General features: G+C 32.9%; 1 protein-coding gene across 20 annotated transcripts in view; it reads left to right on the forward strand.

Moving 5' to 3' along the window:
* Positions 1–4: 4 nt before the first annotated feature.
* The window catches only part of LOC124366156, a 57,377-nt gene continuing 33,946 nt past the window's right edge, over positions 5–23,435 (forward strand). For 8 of the 20 annotated variants that reach the window (XM_046822492.1, XM_046822496.1, XM_046822493.1 and 5 more), the window contains exons 1-6: positions 423–769; positions 8,960–10,384; positions 10,906–11,296; positions 21,612–21,782; positions 22,676–22,815; positions 23,277–23,337. In XM_046822492.1, coding sequence (XP_046678448.1) covers positions 8,960–10,384; positions 10,906–11,296; positions 21,612–21,782; positions 22,676–22,815; positions 23,277–23,337 — 2,188 coding nt within the window. In that variant the 5' untranslated portion in view covers positions 423–769. Of the gene's footprint in view, positions 109–372; positions 770–8,959; positions 10,385–10,905; positions 11,297–21,611; positions 21,783–22,675; positions 22,816–23,276; positions 23,338–23,435 lie in introns of those variants that run through there. The other 12 variants (XM_046822479.1, XM_046822490.1, XM_046822485.1 and 9 more) reach the window with 5 other exon arrangements.

The raw sequence follows: 23,435 nt of genomic DNA on the forward strand, positions 1-23,435 counted from the left end.
ACTAGAAAGTGTAATGCATCATTCTTAGTCGTTGTACTTCCCATTCAAGCAATTTGCCACCGATTCCTAGGCACAATTTTATAGAACTGTATTGCAATTTACATTCATGTACGTATTGAAACATTATTTACTTTTTGATATAGCTGCATTATAATGTTGCTTCAACCTGCTTTTTTTTTATTTAGTGAAATGGTGAAACACAACTGTATCTAAATCGATTTCCATGCAAGTTCTAGTATAATCCGATTGTTGCTACATTATTTCAGAACATATTAATATTTGATACTATATCGTTATTCGCAATCATGGAACAAAATTCGTAATAACTCTAATACAAATTGTAAAATCTAATCAAGAATTATTTTTTTAATTTTCGGGATCCAGGGGTCGTGGCTCATGGCTGTGTAGTGGTGTTGCCTGGCGGAAATTTGAAGAACTAGGCATCTGTTGTCGGCCATTGGAGTATTTTGTGCTTGTTCTTCTGCCGTTGGCAAGTCGATATATTCGCGCGTTGTCTTGTAAGTAGTAAGCTCAAGATGAAACATTCGTAATGTATTGTGTTATGTTTTAAGTTTAGTTTCAATTATTGTGAATTGATTAAGTTATGGAAGTGTTTAGCTGTGAATGTCTCACGTAGGAGGCGAGCGGTGAGTTGTGCCGTTGTTTGATGCAGCCTTGTGTGAGTTAGCGTTACCCGCCTATTTTGTTGGGATTTGAGGTCAAATCTTATTTAACAAATAAACGTACTTTTATTCGCCAGTAACACAACGTAAGTTCATTACTGTAATATTATGCTTCTTTTCACATCCTGTTAACTTGTTATGCTGTAAATATGTATATATTTGATTAGTTAGGCTAAACTGTTGGTGCTCATCTTTCAGTGAACGTGTATTATGGAAGAAAGGAAAAGATGAATCTAACCTCTCCAGTTGCCATACCTAAAGTGTTGTTACTTTTTATATAGAATAATTCTCTTAAACTAAGCTTAGCACAATACAAACTAATGCTGTCAGAGGTTAGCCATTGAAATAATGAAATGAAGTATAATATTTGTTGCAGCCTCATGAAGTAGGTAGGCTAACTTTGCTATTGTTGATTAATCTTGTTTACTTTTGGGTATGTTAATAATATGACCTACTCACATAAAAACTTAGCTCCTTAAATAACTAGTTGGTCTTATATTTTACAAATATACACTAAAAGGTAGTAAACTATTGTTTAGTAAGTTATGTTGTGAAAACAAAAAGTCATTTTAACTTTGTCAGTGCTTAAACACTCATGACTTTGGGTGCTCCTAAACTAAGTTAAGGCTTTGGCCTAGTCTGAAAATACATTTACCAGTAGAGGTCTATGTGTTATTGGCCTTTTATTCTCCATAGATCTTTCAAGAGGCTTTTAGGGTAGGTAGACTTTAATAAGTGGCATACACTTGTTACTCGATTGCTATTATCAAATGGTTTAATTTTGTTATCCAAAAGATAATTCGATATTACAATTTATTTAACTTGACATAGGCCTATGATTTCAACTTATTAGTTATAGTAATTTTAATATTTAACAAGAAGTAAGTAATATTTTGAGACTTAGAAAATGGCGATGATTGTGAGGAAAATATTTAAATTAAGCCATTTTTCACAAGTGACGAGATTTTTTTAAGGAGGTTTGCAGTATCCATTGGTGGATTGTCTGCCACCATGACAATCGGATTAACTATTGATTATAAATACCGAAACTATCAAATATAATAAGCATTTGACCTATAAATATTCATAATTATTAATTAGTAGCTGTTTTTATTTTACAGAAAAACCAATATTGTTTGGTAGTATACAAAAAGCCGATAACTTAATTTGGTTCGATATTATTGTTACGAATTAATTAAAACAAAGTAAACTCATCTGTATAGTAATACAGTAATGGTCGACGCTCGCAAGTTGCCGATTTACATTTGTTATTTATGTCACTAGGTGTCCGATACGTTTATCCTTCAAAATAGTTAAAAAAAGTAACTAAATTTTAATACTGTTTTTTTGCATTTTATAAACTTAATATACCGTACATAACCTAGATAGTTTTTTCATCGTTAAATTATGGGTACGGTCCAATAAGCGGACCCGGTTTTTTATATCGAAATTGGCAAACGATATTACTTAATCATAACCATCGATATAATCAATCGATACTGATGAATTATTTTTAACAACTTAAATAATCTATATGAACAGCTGTAAACACTTTCAAATAATACAAGGTAATATTTTTAATTTCACGTAACATTGTGTATTAAAATGGCCGTCAATCTTAGGAAGCTTCACGAAATTGCTTTAAAAGACGATAAAATATGTTTTTTTATGGCTTCAGGATGTTGGGTTAGTACCTAAGAATCCATTATGTGATATTTGTGGAAAGGTAACAAATGTAACTGTCAGAGGAGCTAACATGGTCGTCTTCAGATGCAAAAAAAGAAGGTAATGGTGGACACAACTTTAGTAAAAACGTTTTCGTTCTGTTTCATTTAGTTAAAGTTATGAGTTTCCCTGATTTTGGTTATGTTCATTTATTATTTGTTATAATTAAATTCACATTTTAATTTAAACATTATGATTGTTATTACTTTTATATCGATTGATAGTCTATGATTCGATATGCGAATATTAGGTATCGATGATTATATTCTTCGATATAAAAAACCGGGTCCGCTTATTGGACCCTACCCTAATATATTACTTTTTAAGATGAAAACAACTGAACTGTCATTTGTAATGCCGATAACGTAATTTGGTTTCAATAGTTATATCAAGGATTCGTTACTCATAACGAATAATCGGAGTATCGATGATTCGATTGTCGTGGTGGCCACTTATTATACTGCAGCCTTAAGTAGCTTCAACATGAGGGTTTGGCTCCTGGTGACACATAGGGAGAATTCTTTTGTCCATTTCACAAAAACGGTTTCTTATTGATATCAAGCTAGGCAAGTTATAAATATTGAAAGGTTTGTGTGATATCAAAGCCTAGGCCATAACTGGTTTAGTTGTTATTGTAAATTGTAATGTATGAGATTCTTCTTGTTACGGTAATTTATTATAACTCTTATTGTGTACGATTTTTACATACATCAAAGTTGGATAGTATATCGAATTGTTCGATAATAGCAATCGAATAACGAGTGTAGGCCGCTTATTATAAAGTAGGGCGAGTTGTTAACCAATTGCGCACGTGCTTTTCGACGTCTTCATTGTTTTCCTCCAAGTGATTCTTTCAGGGGCGCAAACAAAAAATAGTCACAGGGGAACAGGTCTGGACTGTAGGAGGGTGTTCGAGAGTTTCCCAGCCCATTTCATCCAATTTATACCTTGTCAACAATGTGGTGTGAGGCCTTGCGTTGTCATGGAGAAGGATGACATCTCTAATGGGCACACCTCGTCTTTTGTTCCGGTAACTGGTTTTTGCTGACTGTAGCACCTGGCAGTAGTAAGCCGCATTCACTGTTCGTTGATCGTGAAGAAAATCAATGAGTAGAACTCCCCTTGAGTCAACAAAAATTGTTGCAAGAACTTTTCTGGCTGAGAGACGAGTTTTGGCTTTCACTGGGCAGCCTTCATCCTTCCTTCACCACTCCTTACTTGCCATTTTCGATTCGGGAGTGTAATGGTGGACCCACGTCTCATCACATGTGACGATGCCTAAAAAAAATCTTCCTTGAAATCGTTGCAGAAGTCTCCCAGCAATCTCCGACCTGACCTGTTTTTGATTTCCGGTCAACAACCTCGGAACCCAGCGAGCACTAATTTTTCTGAAGCCAAGGTGGTCTGTGATTGCAGACTGAACACTCCCGTAGCTGATACCAATTTCCGACGAAATTTCTTGAACAGTTAACTGGCGATCACCTTCAATAAGCTGTCGAACCGCACTAATGTTGTCATCTGTAAGACTTGACCTTGGGCGTCAACCGTGACTTCCGTTTTCAACACGTTCTTGGTCATCCCTAAAGTCTCTGGCCCACGTATACACTCGATTTTGAGACAGAGTAGTGTCCCCAAACTGTGCCTGCAAACTAGTAAAAATTTCTGAAGGCTTAACACCTTCATTTGTTAAAAATTTTATGACGATGCGTTGCGCAACAGATGGATGTACCTCTCGCTCGGTCATGGCTGTACTGAAGGCAGAACACAACGCTAGTGCGAAGCAAGCAGTTCCCCCCACTCCTATTAAGCAAAACGACAATCGCCCACAGCCGCATCACGTCCGAACATGTTTGGTACAGTCAACAGCAAAATTACCGTTTATATTTGATTTGCCCTCGTATATACCTCTTTCAGTATTTTATTTACCTTTGAGGAAGTTATTACTGTTAATTACAATCGAGGCATTTTTTTGTTGTTTGCCTACAGTATCATAAGCGGCCACCACAACAATCAATGCATCAATATTTCAGACTTTCTAAACTACAAAACCAAAATGTCGAATCGAATTACATTGTAGGTATTTTCAAGTTCAGAGTACGATAAGTAGACCCAGTTTTCGATGTCGACTAGTATAATCATTGATACGTAATATTTGTTTATCGGATACGAGAGATCACCATATCTAGAGTCATAACAACAATCGTGTTTGAAGTTAAAATGATTAGTTTAATATAGCATATACAATGGTAATATCCTAAATAATAATCAAAACATAATGTTCAATCAAAACACTTTACTAACATGATTTAAGTTAGCAGCTTAAGTGAACTTAGCAAAAAATGAAACGACTGCGACCTCCTTTTGACAAGAATATAGTTTGTGCTGTGTTAGAATTAGTGTGTTCATTTTAATTTATTTACAAAACCAAAACGTAATAAATGTATGAAAGTAAAGAGTTGTATTATAATGTTTTTCAAATTTGATATTTTTTTAGAAGGTTGTTTAGACAGTCATTGTGGTAATTGCCCAGTGAAAATATGTATTTATTTCAGTGTAAAACAACACAAAAAAGTGAAACTGTAGCTTTTTAAATATAGTTTCATTGCATTTAAAACCATGTTTTGTGTTCAGTTTTATTTTCTTCTTTAAGTTAATTTATGTTTTATGGTATTTTTAAGTCCTATTCCTCATGTGAAACAATATATAAAAAATATTAATTAAAAAAAAATTACATTAGCCTACATTTAAAAATAAGATTTTGTTATAGTTGCAAAACCGCTGCAATAGGCCTGTTATCGGGTAGGATACGATAAGCGGACCCGGTTTTTTATATCGCAGAATATAGTCATCGATACCTAATATTCGCATCTCAAATCATATACTATCAATCGATATAAAAGTACCTATAGTCCTCAATAACAATCATATGTTTTAAATTAAAATGTGAATTTAATATTTACAGTGATCAAACAAATTATTTATAACCAAAATTAGGAAAACTGAAGACGACCATACTTATTCCTCTCACAGTTACAGTTGTTTCTTTCCCACAAATTTCACATAATGGGTTTTTCGATACGAGTCCAACATGTTGAAGCCACGAAAAAGCAACGTCGTGCAGTTTTCTAAAATTGATTACCATTTTTAATAATCAGAATTACTTATGTAAAATTGAAATATTATTCTACGTGTATTTGGTTAGTGTTTACAGCTGTTGATATAGATTATTTAAGTTAATAGTTCAAAATAATTAATCAGTATCGATTGATTATATCGATGGTTATGATTAAGTAATACCGTTTGCCAATTTCGATATAAATAACCGGGTCCGCTTATCGTACCCTACCCCTGTTATCCTTCAGTGATTCTAAGGAAAATCCCCGGCATTCTTAAAAATGACTTCATTTTTGGTCTGGTCTTATGATTCAAGAAGGGTTAAAGCCAAATTGAAACAAATTGTTAACCCGTTTATAGTTTTTGATGTAATATTATGTTATAGCAATGTTCAAAATTTTACCGCCAATGTGATATATTTAACTTTTCCTCCAATTAGCGATTGCTATTTGTGTAGTTTTGGCGGTACTTTGGGATTATACCGACCACACTAGTATGAAGAACACAAAAATAGAAATTTATAGAAACAAACATGATAGAACGAAAAAAAAAAACAACTCTTCAATTACAAAATTACAAACTTACAAGCATTTCCAGGTATTGTGATCGGTATTGTTGTCGCTGTTATCTTATCTTTCTCGAGAATCCTGATTACGGCAGGCCGCGCGGCATCACGTGATTTGCACGGTACATAATTGCCTTTCCATTACAATTCAATTTATATTTCTGATTAGCCCCTCTAGAATTTGATATTTTACTGATAGGTACTATCTCGAGGGATGTTTTTCTTTCGTCGACATCAGCGCGGGGCAGCACCGAAGGTGCTGTCAATGCCCGCGCTGATGGCCGGAGGCACTCGCATTTTGGGTGGCGGAATGTGATCAAGAATAAAAACAAGTTTTTAGTGTTTTTTTAATAAAGAGTTTAGTTTGGTAAATGTTTGTTTTTGTTGAATTTTGTGTTTGGAGAAATGTAGAGGTAAAACACGGAAGTACAACAAAGCGATGCACCAGCTGAACGGGCGGCGAGACTCTGCAATCACGTTATCTACTAGACGCTCGACTTTGACCTCTGTCTGAGGATGGGGAGGGGTTTGCGATAAGACAATTCCTGTTTTATATGGACGAAATATTGTTCTACGCCAATCTAGTAATCAGTAGAAACGAAATGTGAAATAACGATTCTCAGAATTACTATTATCTAGTAGAAACGTAATTGTTCAAAATAATTAATCAATCGATTGATTATATCGGAACTTAATATGCCAATTTCGATTCAGTGATTCTGCATTCTTAAAAATGTGTGGTTGTCGTAATATTATGTTATAGCAATCCCAAGTACCGTTTTGGCATTTCCAGGCTGACTTTCGAGCACCTCCTTGTGTTCCTCTGTTCTAAATTTTAGTTCCACCATTGTTTAGGATACTAGTGTTCAGCTATGATGGTATTTTAGTAATATCTGGAGGCCACTATTTTTGGAAAAGTTTTCTTACTGGAGACTTACTGTGAAAATTAAATGTCATGACGATTGGTTCTTGTTTTCTGCCTTGCAAACGTGAGTGATATTATCAAGAAGGAGGCCACTCTGACCCTATCTACTATTTGTTATTAGGTTATAGAAGTAGGTAAATGTATACGTACGTGTTATAAATATAAAAACTTAATTAGCACTCATGCGATCTGAGCTTGGATTTAGGTACTATCTCAAGAGATGTTTTACTTTTTCTGCCAGAATTGTGGTTTTTATAAGGATTTTATAGTTTATGCGACCTATTCTCTCCTGATCAGCAAAGGCATTCTAGTAACAAACAATGGTAAAGATAGGCTAAAGTTGAGGGTTATTGTTTTACTTATTTGTTTTAGAAATAGTAATTTTTAAAACTGAACTAGACATTTGGATTATTAGAAGTGTCTTATAGATTATTGTTTAAATAACTTGATAATAGCTTGCTTATGAGGAAACTGCCCAAGGCATTTTCTTTGCAAGTTTTATTTGAAAAATGTATAATTTGTATTTAAATTTTTTTGGGAAATAAATGGGTTTTACATAAAATAAAGGATATGTTTGATCATAGAGTTGTTATAAGTTTTTGCTACAAGATAAAAAAGAAATTTGAAACTTATTTGTCAGTATTGGAAATGAAAAATATGCATTAGGTAGGCCTACCTTGTTTACTAGATGAGAAACATGGGCTAATTTTCCAAACATTAACAAGCATACCTAGGCTACTAAACTAACAATTTGCATCAAATAACACGTAGAGGTTTTTTACTTGCATAACTTAAGTTATCCTAATGCTTCTGTGACAACTGAAAAAGAAAATTATCCCATTCTTTAAAATGTAGTACTGTATTCCATATATTTAATAGTGTCAAATTTCCAATATAATTTTATCATATTCTTTCATATCGCCTACCGTCATTAACAAAATTTAAATAAATGATTATGTTTTGCCATAGTTTATACTCAAGTGGTTACGCACTTAATCAACCAGTACATAGAATCAGCTTTAGTTTTTATTAAATGTGTTCTGTAGATTAAAATCATTTAGAAACAAGTGCCTGTTTACAATCAACCATGAGTAGCTTACTATTCTCCATGGATTGTCGGTGCATGAATATTTTTTGTGATTTGAAATTATGTTAATGATTATTGTGTAACTTTCCATTGTTTACAGTGTTGTTCATTTTACTTGAGTGTTTAATATAGTTGAGTATTTTAGTACTTAATTGTAATAATTATGGTTAATGTACAAAAGTACACTAAAATCAACTAACTTAGTATATTGACAAGCAATATACCTTTTATTTTATTCTCTTTGTAATTTAATACCTGTCTTAGACTAATCTACAATTTGTTGGCTACATTGATACCCTATCTGCCATAGATAGCTATATGAAAACATTAAGCTTAAATGCTAGTGTGCTGATTTGTTTAAAATATAAGATTTTTCAAGGTTTAGGATTATTTTTTTATCAAAAGATGTACCTGTTTAGATATGAAAGTTCTCGTTTCAGCATAGCCAGAGACAGAAGAATTGTTTAGCAATTGACTTGACTAATAAATTAACAATTGAAACTTGAATTTATTGTAGTTGAGGGATTGTAATGATAAGTTGATATATTTTTATCAGGGAATATTGTAGAATTGAGTGCAGGGGACTACAGAATTTTAACTTGGAAAATATGGAAAAAGTGAGCAAAAGAGTAACAAATGACAGGGGTTTGTGAAGAAATATATAGTAAAGATTAGGCAAGTTCTCAAGCTTCTGATATTGTTAAGCATAATAATACTATAGAATTTCAAAAATTACAGCAAACTGCCATGGGTATGACCTCATGCTCTCACATGTTGAAAGAAACAATTTTACAGTTATTAATGTACTTTTCAGAAGATAAATTTAGATGTTATTATTTAATTTTATTGTATTTTTTTAGATGGATCCCAATGATACAGTGCCATCGGGTGCTTTTTCAGAAGAGGAGAAGCTTCCTGAAGGCATTGATGAAGACGCTAACTGGTTTAGTAAAAATTTAGGCGATGAAAGTGATAATACAGTTGAACATGAAGTTCTTAACTCAGAAATAAACCAAGATGAACTTGCTGTTGAATTAGATGGAGCAAATAAAGAACATGAAAAATCAACAGAAGAAATCATGGAAACAGATTCACAATCTGAACTACTTCCTGAGATTGATAGCTCAGTAAAATCTCATCAAGTAACGCCATCAAAGAAAGATGAACTTACTGATTTGAAAGATATTGCTATGGATAGTAAAAAGCATGATCTTAGTAATGAATTAAAGGAGATGTTTGAAGAAAAGAGTAGTGATGCCGAAGAGCTTCATGAATCGACATTGACAGCAAAACATTCACTCGATACAGAAATCATTAAGGAAGATAAGCTTAAAGATATAGTACCAGATGATATTCTTGGTAAGGATGATTCTTTTGACGAACTTGATAATGATGCACTCCATCAAGAATTAGAGGCACATTTGTCATATGAAAAAAGTAAGGAATTAATAGCAGAATTGCCTGATACCAGTGCAGATTTACACGATGAGATCTCTGCCCCTCAAGTGGAAGCCAGCACCGATCAAGGTGAGACCGTACAAGAATTACAGTCAGAACCTGAAGAGTCTAAATCTCTTGATGATTTGAGCTTTGAGAGTAAATCTGAATCTGATTTATTAAAAGACCTTGAGAAAAGTAAATCTGATTTGTTGAAAAACCTTTCTGAAAGTATGGGAACAAAGGAGATTGATGAGATTATAGATCAAGGCATGCCGAGTGAAGAAGAAAGTAGCAAAGATATGCCATCAGATTTAAAAGAGATAGCATCTAGCTTAGATGACACTTGTGTCACCGAGTTAAAAGATGATATAGAAAATCAACTACAGAACATAACTGGAGATACTTCTGAAGAACAGAGCAACACAGCGAGCGAAGAAATAGTGAGTCAGGTAGATAAATCCAACATAGAACTGAACCAAGAGAATATGATGGTTGAATTCACCCATGACGGTGAAAACCAAGTTTTAATTCAGATTAATAATGAACAGACCGATACGGCCACTGAAGAGACTGAAAAAGGTGATTCAGTAGTAATGGAAACGTCCGACGGTCAGACATTAGTGTTCTCAACTCATTCATTAGAGGCAGACTCCTCAGAGAGTGACATGGTGTCTCAAGTTGAAGGTGGGGCAGAGTTCTTGCAGGCCGTCACCGGTAAGTTGGAGGACGTCTTAGTGCCTGTTAAGGAAGAACCACTGAAGACAGAAGTTCTATCTCCAGCACAGCCAGCCTCCCCAGTATCACAGCCAACTACAGCTACCGCTGCCAAAAAGGAACCAGTGAAGGTAAAAGTGTTGATTTTAAATGATTTATTCTTTAGGTCTTATCCTTAGTGCTTGTAATCGTGTTTTAATTAGAATTTTGCCAAGTTTTTTGGACTATCATAAATATTTCAACTTAAACATCACTGTAACAACATTTTTAGAATTATTTTGTGTTGTTATAAAGAACTTGTCAAATTTAAATTTTCTTCATTACTGTATATTTGAAAGTCTTTTACAGTTTTGATGTACTTTGATTAGTCTTTTGACATTTGTGTTATATTTTGTTCATAATAGAGCCCAAAATGGGGGATTTTTGTTTTTAATTTACTTTTATTGAGTTGGTGGCACCATAAATAAGCTAATTTAAAAAGTAAAATAAATCTAGGGACCCATAGTATAAAAATATCAATAAATATACTGAGATATATGCCCTGCCACCATATATCTCTTGGGATTAATAGTGAAAGGGTTAATAACAGTATACTGGTACAAGTAAACAATACAATTTTTAAACATGAATGGTTTCATTTTCATGTTTCCAGGAGGATTCTCCCAAGTGCTGCATCACAACTTGTAAGAGTGGAAAATCTACACTGAGAACGACTTACCGTTACTTTAAGCCCCCAGTCAACAAGATATTATACAAGAAGTGGGAGTATATATTCAACCAAGCCAGACAACAGATAAGTCCGACATCTTTAATTTGTGAACTACATTTTCGGACTGGGCTCATCTACAAGAGAGGGGTAGATAAGAATGGTAAAGTGGTTTGGGCACTGAGAGAGGGTGCACTTCCCAAGCTGTCACCATCTGGAGTTTTGCGAGTAGCCGGAGGGGTGATTCCACCACCATCCACAACAGTTCAGGTGGCAAAAAGACCTGAAGGGATCGTGAAAAGTCCAGTCTTGAAGCCAGTTGCGACTCCTTTAACAGGTGAGTGCAGTATTATCAGAATATATGTTGTAAACATTGCATTTTTCAATACGTTATTTTTTTGGTTAACATTATGCTATAGGCTCCACATTGAGAGTTAAGTCTACCTTTTTACAAGAAACAAAATTATTTGGAGGTTAATTTTGCTATGACAGGCAGTAGTTTACCATAGATGTAATATCACTGCTGTTTATAATTTAATTTATTGTATACAACAGTTTTTTACATTTTAAACTGGTGTATGGGTTGTTTACACTATATTTACTGTTATAAATTTGATTAATTATTTTTTCAACGTCTTATTTGTAAATACTGTCACATCTATGGGTTGAATTAGAGAGACACAAATAGCCCTCGTTTCATTTCTGGATTTGATCAGAAGTATCACCAATAAATGTTCAGTGTTCTCTAATAACATTTTTAAATAGCCTAGGTCTTCTAAAAATTATGTGTTTTTACGTCTTGGGAGATGTTGCGTTCTTTTGGTGAGCATTTCAATTTCTTATATGAAATGCTGTTTTCCTCTATTCACCCATGTTACAATTTTACATTACATATCATCAGCTTTTATGTTGCTTTCTTTCCAAATATTCTTATTTATCAACCAGAATCTTAAATTAGATCATTTTAAGAAGAAAATAATTTTGTTTTCACTTCAACACTAAAATTTGGGTGCCCTAAAATGAATTTTTCCAAACACATGGATCAGATTTTTATAATGTTATGTATCAACCTATTGAAGCCGCAGGTGCATGTACATGGCCAAATGCAGTTTGCATTTGCAGTACTTTCTAGATTGATTGAAGAAGAAGAATAGTGAGCTCATAGGTGAGTGAGAATCACGTAAGCCTAATCACTACTCGTGGCGATCGGTCATGGTGCTATTTACTTACTAGTGTACCAGATTAAATGGAGTGATGTACTCGAGCGTGCGCGAGCTGGCCGACCACTGCGTGTAAGAGCGCTGACCGTAAACAAACACCATTACTACTAGATTGCAGTAAATTTTATCCCATTTTATGCTTATTATTTAGGAAATCATACAGTTAAATGCATACCACTCCCTGCTTGTGTCATACCCAAGATCTAAAAATCTATGCCTATTTTGTTGATGCATCCATCCATTTCTGCACAAATTGTTGACATCGTTAGTGAGATAAGGAAAAGTTTTAAATAGTTTCACCATTTCGCCGTGTCTGGGAAACAAAACACCTGTATTGAAGCTGAGATGAGACGTGAGAACCGGCAACAGTGGCCGAAATGCAGAGGCTTAGGCCACTGCACACACTTGTGGCGTGTTGTGGTGCTAGATCTGAAATCGGCCACTCCGTGTCAAAAACACAATCTTTTTATTTTTTATGTTTATAAAACCCTTTGATCGTGAAATTACTATTTTTGTACAGTATAAACCGTGAAAGAGCCGTGAGTTTGATTATTAAGACCCTGATTTACAACATAACATTATAACTTCCAAATGTTATGTAGGATTAACGTTTTTAAGATATTTAATCTTTTTGAAAACTTGCAATTGTTGCCGTTTGCAAAAGACAAAGTGATATTATTTTTTTATCAGCCAACATAAAAGCCCAGTTTAAACTTATTTACATTATCTGTTTTTTACATAATAATTATATATATAATTAACAGAGAGACACTAAGTGACGTGCGAGATAATACACATGTTCATATAAACTTCTTGCTTTTTATTGTTCCAACCTCTCGTAAAACTCACTGTCTATATAACATGCAAATGAAAATATTAAAATAAATAATGAACTAAATGAAGATAACTCTAAAAAAGTAATAAAAACTGCATTGGAGTTAAGTTGAAAAATTAAAACAACATAAGCAATATTTTAGGGATTTTGTTCAAAGTCAAACCAGCCAAGGTCACTTTTGGCACCCTGTTACATAAAAAGTACTAATTAAAAATCATGAATCAAGACATTCCTTCCTCGACTGTACTACAGAAAAGTGTATTGTTCGTCTGCACTGGATAATTCCTAGAACGAAAAAAATAATTCTGTAGTAATAGTTATACATTTTGAACAAAAGGTGGAAACACTAGCTTCCTGTTACACACACACACACACACACACACACACACACACAGGTGGCTCAACGTCCATTGCCACCACATGCTGTGTGTTTGTGACAGGGAAAAGAAAAATCAAATTTGGCTTTCTTTCTGCATCTTTGGTATACACAACTGAGTTAACAGCTGTAGCAGTGACGAGCGGTAGGATCAAGTAGTGCTTCAGTAAATCAAAATTAAGGCCAAGTATATACAAGTATTTATAAATATATGACAGTGTGACAAATAAATAAATAACAAATCACTTATAATAAGGAGCATTTCAATTATGAAATATATGGAATACTATAAATAAGATGGTAGAAATGTGCACTATTCTTGGTACACTTAAAACCATGGCAAATAAATTACTGTATCGGTTGGAAATTACATGTGCACAGTACTCTAAATGTTGTACTACTCTGCACACTGTAAGGGGTCTGGCAAGGGATACTACGCCAAGAAATGAACAAGAGGATGACCAAAAAGTGCAGAGAATCGCCAAGCGTAGCCGAGTTCATCTGGTCTTAAGCCCCAACGTATTTCTGTGTCTGCGCTCACATGAAGGGTAAGGGGCATGGTGAGGGAAACGTCAACAAATATACAACTGAATGAACGAAAAGTGTTGAGCACTGCCGAGCGTAACCAAGTCAACCTGATCTTTTTTAGTTAGCCCCAGCGTATTTCCGTGACTGGCTGTTATACTGAATGTGTATAAAAAGGTTTGAAATAATAAACATTACATCTATTGTCTACATAATGTAATAATATATACATTATAAAAAATGTCTTTCTCACATTACATTTTCTCATACGTCGTTGTCTTTGAAAAAAGTAAATTTAAATAATATATTGTATTGTAATATATGTGGAATCAGAATCATAATTTTTTCTGTTCAGTATTGGTTTTCTATGTTTTCATCTTTAAAAAGTAATAATACAGCACCTACGATGTTCCAGTGGTCCAAAATATGGTTTTAAAACAATTTATTAAACATAAAAACATAAAATATTCGAGGGAATGCCTTTTTACCCAAGTGGGAGAATTGGAAAATAATTTCTAGTTATATTCTAGGAGGGATTTTTTTTTCTAAATTCTTCATGGATTCCCCACACCTACTGTTTAATTAGTGATGTTCTTTAACCTCCAGACTTTGACAACTTATCTCTTCCTTATTTTTATCGAGTACAAAGCCAAATATTCATCATGCCATCTACTCTTCGTCAGGAACATGTTCTTAAATTAAATATGTGTGTAGAACATTAAAAGTGCAGCACATAACTTTGTTTCATAAAGATCAAAAGTATCGTTGTCTACGTATTCTGTCATATTGGAATACAAAGTAATTAGACAGTCAACAAAGCGGCAATGGAAGCTTAGAATGCTCTGTACACAATAATTAACAGTATCTTCCATTGTAAAATAAAAAATTAAATGGGTTTTTAAAGAAAAATAGGAAAGTTGTTATAAAGGAACTAGAATAAACTCAGGGTTGTCAAAGAGTAATCATCCTCTAGGTGATTTCTTGTGTCGTTCTGCCCAAATAGAGGAAGTGGTGTTGTCATTATATTGACTGCACTTTCTTGTCACACTGCTTCCTCAAGAGCTAAAGATCTAGTCTATATGTACCTAATTTATTCCTCAAGAGCTAAAGGTCTAGTCGATATGTACCTAATTTATTCCTCAAGAGCTGAAGATCTAGTCGATATGTACCTAATTTATATTAGTGTTGTTTTGTTTGCTGGGTTGGACCTTTATACAGTACCTCCCAAAAATCGAGTTGTTAATTAGTATATAAGTGTTATTTAGTTATAGGATTTGGTTTTTACTTCAGTGATAAATTTGTATTATTATGGATTGTTTGTTTCATATTTATCATAATTTAACACTACCATGGTGTGTGTAAGTATCGTAATTTCACTGAAAATGATAGCCTGTATGTTATTTCCTTCTAATGAAGAAGTTTGTTAATATAATGCTTTATCATTTTATTGGCTGAGCATTAGCAAAGCCTGTCTGTCACTCAAGGGGCTGGGAAAATTTTATTTCTGTCTGCCTGCGCAATATTTTGGAAACGAGTTGACCTGAGACTTGAAATTTTGCATGAAGCTTTATTTTTATATAGACAACACCGAGTTCGATGATGTTACATGTCACTCTATGGAATTTGGCTGAGCGTTAGGAAATATTTTAACATTGGTCTTATGAGTAGCCAGAAAATAGCAGAATAAATAAATTTGTATATGAAATTAGTACAATTATATGACATTTTTATTCAGAGTAAAAATAGAAAAAATAATAAGAGTGGAATTTCAATGTTTAAAGACAATATTTGATTTCAGCGCAGTCTTGTGTTGTAGTACCCTCCCTAGCTCACCAGAACTTTTATTTTTTGAACACTGCCATGAAATCTAACTTAATGAACAATAATGTGAATGTATCATGTGGCAAAATATTTAAAAAAACATTGAATCTGTAGATTTTAAATTTTGTATGAAACTTCATTTGTTTATAGATAAGAATGAGTTCGATGATGGTGCCTGTCAAACCATGGAAATTGGCAGGACACAAACATTTTTTCTTAGAAGTCTCAAAAATGCAATATAATTTTTCTAATGGGATATGGTACACATTTTGTTAACAACTTTAAGATTTTGCAGGCAGCAAAATAAACTCAGTTATTCTGTAAATTGCTCTTGATGTATTTAAATGCAAATACCAGAAGAGAAAGTAATAAGCCCATGTTATTAACAGTGCGAGATATGTAGATGATGCTTGCAGAAATCTATTAATCATTCAATACATTAAAAACCACAAGAACATAAACCGAATTAGATTAGTCTGTTAACCATACGTGGGCATGCTTAACCTAATAATGTGAACCAAACTAGACCGATATGGTAGCCATACTGAGTTGTAAAGAAAGTTTACTTTTGGCAAGTTCCGAGGAGCTGGGCATGCTTAACCTAATAATGTGAACCAAACTAGACCGATATGGTAGCCATACTGAGTTGTAAAGAAAGTTTACTTTTGGCAAGTTCCAAGGAGCTGGGCACGCTTAACCTAATAATGTGAACCAAACTAGACCGATATGGTAGCCATACTGAGTTGTAAAGAAAGTTTACTTTTGGCAAGTTCCGAGGAGTTGGGCACGCTTAACCTAATAATGTGAACCAAACTAGACCGATATGGTAGCCATACTGAGTTGTAAAGAAAGTTTACTTTTGGCAAGCTCGGAGGACGTGGGCATGCTTAACCTAATAATGTGAACCAAACTAGACCGATATGGTAGCCATACTGAGTTGTAAAGAAAGTTTACTTTTGGCAAGTTCCGAGGAGCTGGGCACGCTTAGATTCACAATAACATGAACCGAACAAGAGCGGTGTGGTAATCGTACTGTGTTGTGAGAAGGTTTCTTTTGGCAAACCTGACACCATTGTCACTGAGAATAAGTATTTCTATTTAACTCAGTTTAGTTGGTAACTTCTCTATCTACAAGTGGTTATATTTTAAGACGCAACTAACTGCCAATCAGGAAAAGTAGAGTTGAATGACAAAAACTAACCTCTTTCGTTATAATCAGATAAGAAATCATTGAGTGTAGAGGCCTACGTTTTCCTGCAGCAAAATTTTATATAAATGTGCTTATTTTTGTATATTTAAGCACCAAAAAACTGTTCTCTCAGTTATTTTCATCCAATTATAAAAATATAGATACCAAACTGAATTTTAGATGTTTTTACGATTTGTGGTGTTTTTATTTAGTTTGGCTTCTGTGAAATTTGGTATAAACAATTCACCATTGAAACCACCATTTTTAAACTGGAAGTGATGTCTGTGCAACTTTAGTATACATTGTGTTTTAATGAAAGTTCAACTCAACAGGTGCTGAGTTTGAATTTCATATTTTAAGTTTCCATAAATAATTTTATTTTAAATTAAGTGACATTGCTTGCATGTTTTGACATAACAAATCATGTAGTGAAGTTGCTTGATAAGTAATTTTCAGACACCCTGTTCCTCACTACCTAGTTCATAAGGCAGCGAGGGCTTAACATTTATTTTCGCTTCATTTTAATCATATAAATACTGTTGTACCAATACTGTACTTTTAAACTGCAAAAGGTAAGTGTTTGATTTTTTTTATTGGTATTTAGCCATCGTAATATATGGTGTATCTGAATCCATGTAACAACAAACTTCAAGGACATATTTTAGATGTCAATTTAAGCCGTTTGGTTTGTAATGTTTTTCAATAACAGAATTATTTAAGTTCTCTTCATTTGATTTTTTTTAATAAAGGTTATATTGCTACACATTACTAGGGATGAGTAAATACCGCAGAATAGTTGTTTTGGAATGGTTGTGCAACCGTTGTTTCGGGTTGAATAGAATTTGAAAGATCTGTTAACTCTCAAAATGCTATCGTCACACTTTGTGATATACCACCACTTTTGTTAGTGGTTTCAAACTAATTATTTATTGAATATTTGCACCTTTTGTAAAGTAAAACACAATACAAATTTCTGTATGCACCAGCAGAACTATGCATTTAGATGACTGTCAGATTTGTTTTTGTTTGTTTTTTTCAAAAACTGGTGCAACATTTGTTCTATTCAGAATAAAATTTTAAACAATTTATATTTTGTAACTTTCATAACTACATTAAAAATAATACCTCATCAATTAAAAAAATTACTCTGTCAGTCTACAAAATCATCTCCTTAAAGAAAAATATGTGTAAAACATATTTGAATGAATTTTTGTATTTAAAATGTAAAAAAAGTCATATACACTTAAATGGGTCAGCACTTTAAAGTGATATAGGTTCAAATAAGTCATTAATCGCAGAGCAATAATCAATAATAAACTATTTTACTCAAACTAACAATAAATAAATAAATCATGTTCCTTCTACAGTATTAATATTCAAATTGTGTATTGTTTGTTTGCTTAAATCTAATGTTGGTATATGAAAATAATCAAGGAAATGCACTTTCATCAATGTACTTCTAGAAAAATAAGACTCATTCATCATTCTTGCTGTAATTTTTACTTATTCGTCTAGTTTACTTAAATTTGTCATAGATTTTGTGAATAGTGCTGTAAATAAAGACGTTTTATCAATACTGTGGGGTTTTTGTTTTAGAAACCCTGTTCCTAGTCTAATTAGCAGCTGAGTTGTTTAAAATGTTTTATTGATATAAAGTTGGCATATACTTAAATGTAACATTTTTTAATCAATCAACATATACATATATGTGCAGACTGAAGCTCTCAACAAAAAATGGGCAAGCATATATGCAAGTCCTTGGGTAATGTGTTTTGTCCATTTTAAAATCTTTTTGTGGTTATCATAGGTTATGTCAAATTTCAGGTTAATATAATGATTAAGGCACTTTATACATCAAACTATAACTTTTTTACATTAGCAAATTTCAAAAATTATTTCATGGTTAAAATATTTTCTAAACACATTGTTTCTGGACGTAACAAAAAAATCAACTGCTTCATTACTGAACAGATTATCCACTTTAAAAAAGGTATTAGGCTACATGGAATAAACTTAAGTAAGTAGTCACCCCGTTAAGGTTATATTATATTCACGACGTTTTATATCCATAATACCATTAACGTTTTATTTCAACTTTGTGTTTGAGGTTTTTTTTTTAAGAAAAGGTGTGACAAGTATATGTGGTTAATTAAGATTTGAAAATGAGTGTAAACAACCATGAATTTTACGGAGCTTCCGGCGACATATTTACGATCTTCATTCGAGTCAACCTTAATGTAAGCCAATACAAAACAGATAAAATATATAATTGGAATCACGGTGTAATAATTTCGAAAATGTATACAATGCCAATATTTGATATCGGTTATTTCATTCAAGATGCAGAAGCTGATGTAAATTTTGGCAATGTCGAAGGTTATACTGATGTAGGCCTCGATTGCATATAATAATACTTTTCTTTAGGGCATTTAAAAATATAAGTATATTGAATATTGCACGGCTGTGGAGGTTATGGTGTATTTATTGTAATTTGAAATAGTATTTTATGGTGTAATAAATTATCCCAAGAAAGTCAGGAAGAAGCCATTGAGCAGTGAGCTAGCGCTAGTGTCGCCGCCATGTTTGAATCATACAACAGAATATCTATTATATGAAAATCAATTGAGAGATAGTTGTTCTATGCCAATTTATTGTTTCAAATACGCGTTTATATTCTTATTTAAATGTAATTTCAACGTGACGTGTGTTATTGCATAAGCTCTGGTTTGATTCTACCAGTACTTTATTTTTGGTCGATATTGATGCGTAAAATCTTATGCTGCTTACGTCAGCATATCGTGTATTGTATGCAATTCATTAATTAAATGGTTTTCTCTCGGTGAGTGTCATATTTCTTACACTGACGTTATTCCAGTTTCGCTATGAAAATAGTACAGAGATTTCATTGTTCGGTACATACTACGATTTAGATGGCGACTCGTTATCTGTTGAAAGAATGCGACAAGCAGATTGACGCTACAGTGGCTTCACGGCAAGATGAGCCCTAGCTAGTTTTAATACCGAGCAGCCTGGCGATGTGCTGTTGTATTGCAGCCGAGTTTAAAGAGTTATAAATAACTGTGTTTTGTTGAATGTTTATTTAAATTGCGTGCATAATATTTTAAATAGTCCAGTTACAAAATAAAATTCAGTCCAAAGTAAATTTTGAGTTTCTTTAATTAAAACTTTTACGAATTCTTAAGAAATTATATGTCATAATATATCCCTCCCCAGGCTTTGCAACGTTAAAGGTAGTTGATAGGGTGAATGGTTGATGGTTGTTATTAATAATTCTTTATGATGGAAAATCGAAATTATTTTTCAAAAATAGTGTTGATAGTTGAAAGCATAATGCCCTAATCCTTTCAATGTCGCAAAATAAAGTCCCAAAAATCCCAGAGATTTACAGCACTGTACCTGCCAAAAAGGTCAGAACTATTTTACCCATTTTGCATACATAGGTACAAAAATGTTTTTTCGAGTTTTTAAGATTAATTCAGGAATTATATTTTAATAACTTATTCTTGCAATATATTGTACTGAACAAAACATGATTACAAATAATTTTCCTAACATTTCATATTTTCTATTTACCAGAGATATAATAAAATGGTAAGAATTTTAATCACTGTATACAATTTACAATTAAACTACCCAACCAAATTAAATTTCAACTCACTAAATAAAATGAAAATGTAGGTTTTTTGTACAAATTGAGAAGTTTTTCAGATAACTTTTCAGATTGAAAGTTTACTCAGGATAACTAATAAAAATCAAACTAATTAGGAATAATCTTTAATAATAATAAAAAATATACTGATGTAAACTAATGATAAACTTGTAAAGGTAATACTAAACAAAACTTACTAGTTAACTTTATTACTATTAATGCAGTACTCTCTTTAATATAAACTGCATAATTGATTGTTGACAGCTGATTTACATATAGAAGCAAAGCAAGTACTAACACCAACAGTTTTAACCAATGTTCTATAGCATTTGTAACATATTGTATAAGGTTTAGTTCACAACTTTCTTAGAAAGATAGATTCTTTGTGATCATTTATAGAATAAACGACTTTATGTTTATATTTTAAAACAATTTGTGTTTTAATTGGGCTAACCATTAAGAATCTTTATAAATTGCTTGCCTTTGATTTATTTCCCATTTTTATTATAGTTTTTAACACCAAATGACTTACCTGGGATTAAATTATCACTTCTACTATTTTCTCAATTGGTATGTTGCCAGCAAGTTTTATACTTACCATACTTTACCATTGTTATATGTTACAAAATGTATAACACTTTATAATCATCTAGGTCTCTCTTTATGGATACTTCAATGACATTTAATTGGACAGCTTCTCATATCTTAAAACATTTGTACTTATTACTGAAATAAATAGATTAATTGACTTCATTAATACTATATTTGAAAGCTATATATAAGTGTCATAACAATGTATGTAAAGTTTCAACAGAAGTCTGGTGAACTCTTTAACTTCGCATTTTGATGTTAACAAATTTCAGCACTTCTAGTTGTGTGTAACAGTAATACTGTAAAGTGGACTTACAGTAATACTGTAAAGTGGACTTACAGTAATACTGTAGGTGGAATAGTATTGAAATATTAAAAGTGATACACTTATTACATCCACTAACTTCTGCTTTATTGTTTTGCAGAAGTAAAAACCAGCCCCAATTCTTCATTGGTCAATGCAAAGCCCACTGTCTCAACTCCCAAAGTCCTCGGCAAGAAGATCCTGCAGAAGCCGATCAAAACAGTGGCCACCAAGGTTTCCAGTGAGGTTACGGATATAGGATTTCTCTACAAAAACCCGGAGTTAGTCAAAGGTAAAATATTATAACGCTAATGTTGCAATTACCTCCGATGTGATGAAATTCGGTAGTGCCTGTCGTCCGTTGTTAGAGCAATAGATTTTATTCATAAGAAATCTTTTAACTTGTTGTTTTATGAACTATATTTTAGGTGATCTGTGCTTCTCAGTTAAAAAAGTTGTATTTAACATGTCCAAATATTTTTGGAAAATCCACATTTAGAGTGTTAAAAATTCAATTTCTTATATACAATTTTTCTAAATATCAGACTAAATGTAGATTATTAAAATAAATAGAGTACATTATTAAAATTTAAGCTTGGTGTAACTTAGCTTTTGTGTGATGTTAGTTGACACAGTTCATATTCACATTAAAACAATAAAATCCATTTTTGAAGTATTTGCTGATGCATTAAATTCCATCATTATAAGTAGTAGGTATTTTTTGGTTCAGCTATAAGATTAGACCATTGGCAAAACTTAAATGTATGGATGAAAGAAACAGACCAAAGAAATAAGACTGGGCATTCTCATGTAACGTTGGTTACAGAAGTTGAAGCTGGGACAAGCTCACTTATTTGTGATAACATTCAACTTTTTACCATTATAAAACTACGATGTCCTTTGTTTTATGCCAGAGTATCCTTTCCTTAGCTAGTAATTGGGGCACTTGTGGTAATGTTTATTCTTTAGAATGATTCTGGCACAATCTGCCTCTTTGGTCTGAGGCTACTTTTTCCGGTTTCTGTTGTAATCACAGTTGACCATTATACCTAATGCAACATTTGCAACCTGCTGGCTGTAACCTGCCGTAGGCATGTATGGAATCAATATTGAATTATGAATTAAGTTGATAATTATACACATTTAGAAGACAGTTTTCTATAAATAATAATTACCTTGAAACAGTTGCTCAAGATGAGATCGCCAACATGGACCTGCTGGTGTGTGGAGAATGTCACTCTGTGTTCCACATCCTCGAGCTGTTCCAGGCCCACAAGATCGCTGACAACTGTAGAGGCGAGTCCAACTTCAAGGGGAACCCTGCGGTGAGTCCCGATTAATATACAGCTAAATTACTATTTTTACTAATATAGTTGAGGCGCGCGCGCACACACACACAATATCAACATCTATAAAACACTGTATCATGATTGTTCTATATGATTTCAGCTAATGTATGTAAAGGTACACACTATAGGTACTGTACTGAGAAGAAGTGTTTGATGTGTTTTTTAATGAAGTATTAACAAATAAACAATTGAAAGTGTACTTCTTGATTACTGTATAGATCATGAGCTATAGATTCCATTACGTATATGTATTAAAATATAAATATTATCCATATATTCAAGCAGACTTGAAATCCTAGAGAACTATTTTAAAATAAAGAAGGTGTATTATTACATTGATTATAAACATTTTAACTTGTTAACATATGTGTCTAAGATATAATATAGACTTTTATAAGTATATAAACTGTAAACTAACTATATTGTTTTTATTCCAGGAGCCTAAACCTCAAGTCTGGGCATTTCTTTTGTGGAAAAGTGCTCAAGCCAAAGTTTCAGGTGAGAGAATAAGATATATTTAGTTGTGAAAAATGGCCAGATGTAATTGTGACTTCTTTTTTCCTTTGCATATTGTGTACAATTTTACTTTTGTTTAC

This window comes from Homalodisca vitripennis, chromosome 7 (genome assembly GCF_021130785.1).
Source record: "Homalodisca vitripennis isolate AUS2020 chromosome 7, UT_GWSS_2.1, whole genome shotgun sequence".
Lineage (NCBI taxonomy): Eukaryota > Metazoa > Arthropoda > Insecta > Hemiptera > Cicadellidae > Homalodisca > Homalodisca vitripennis.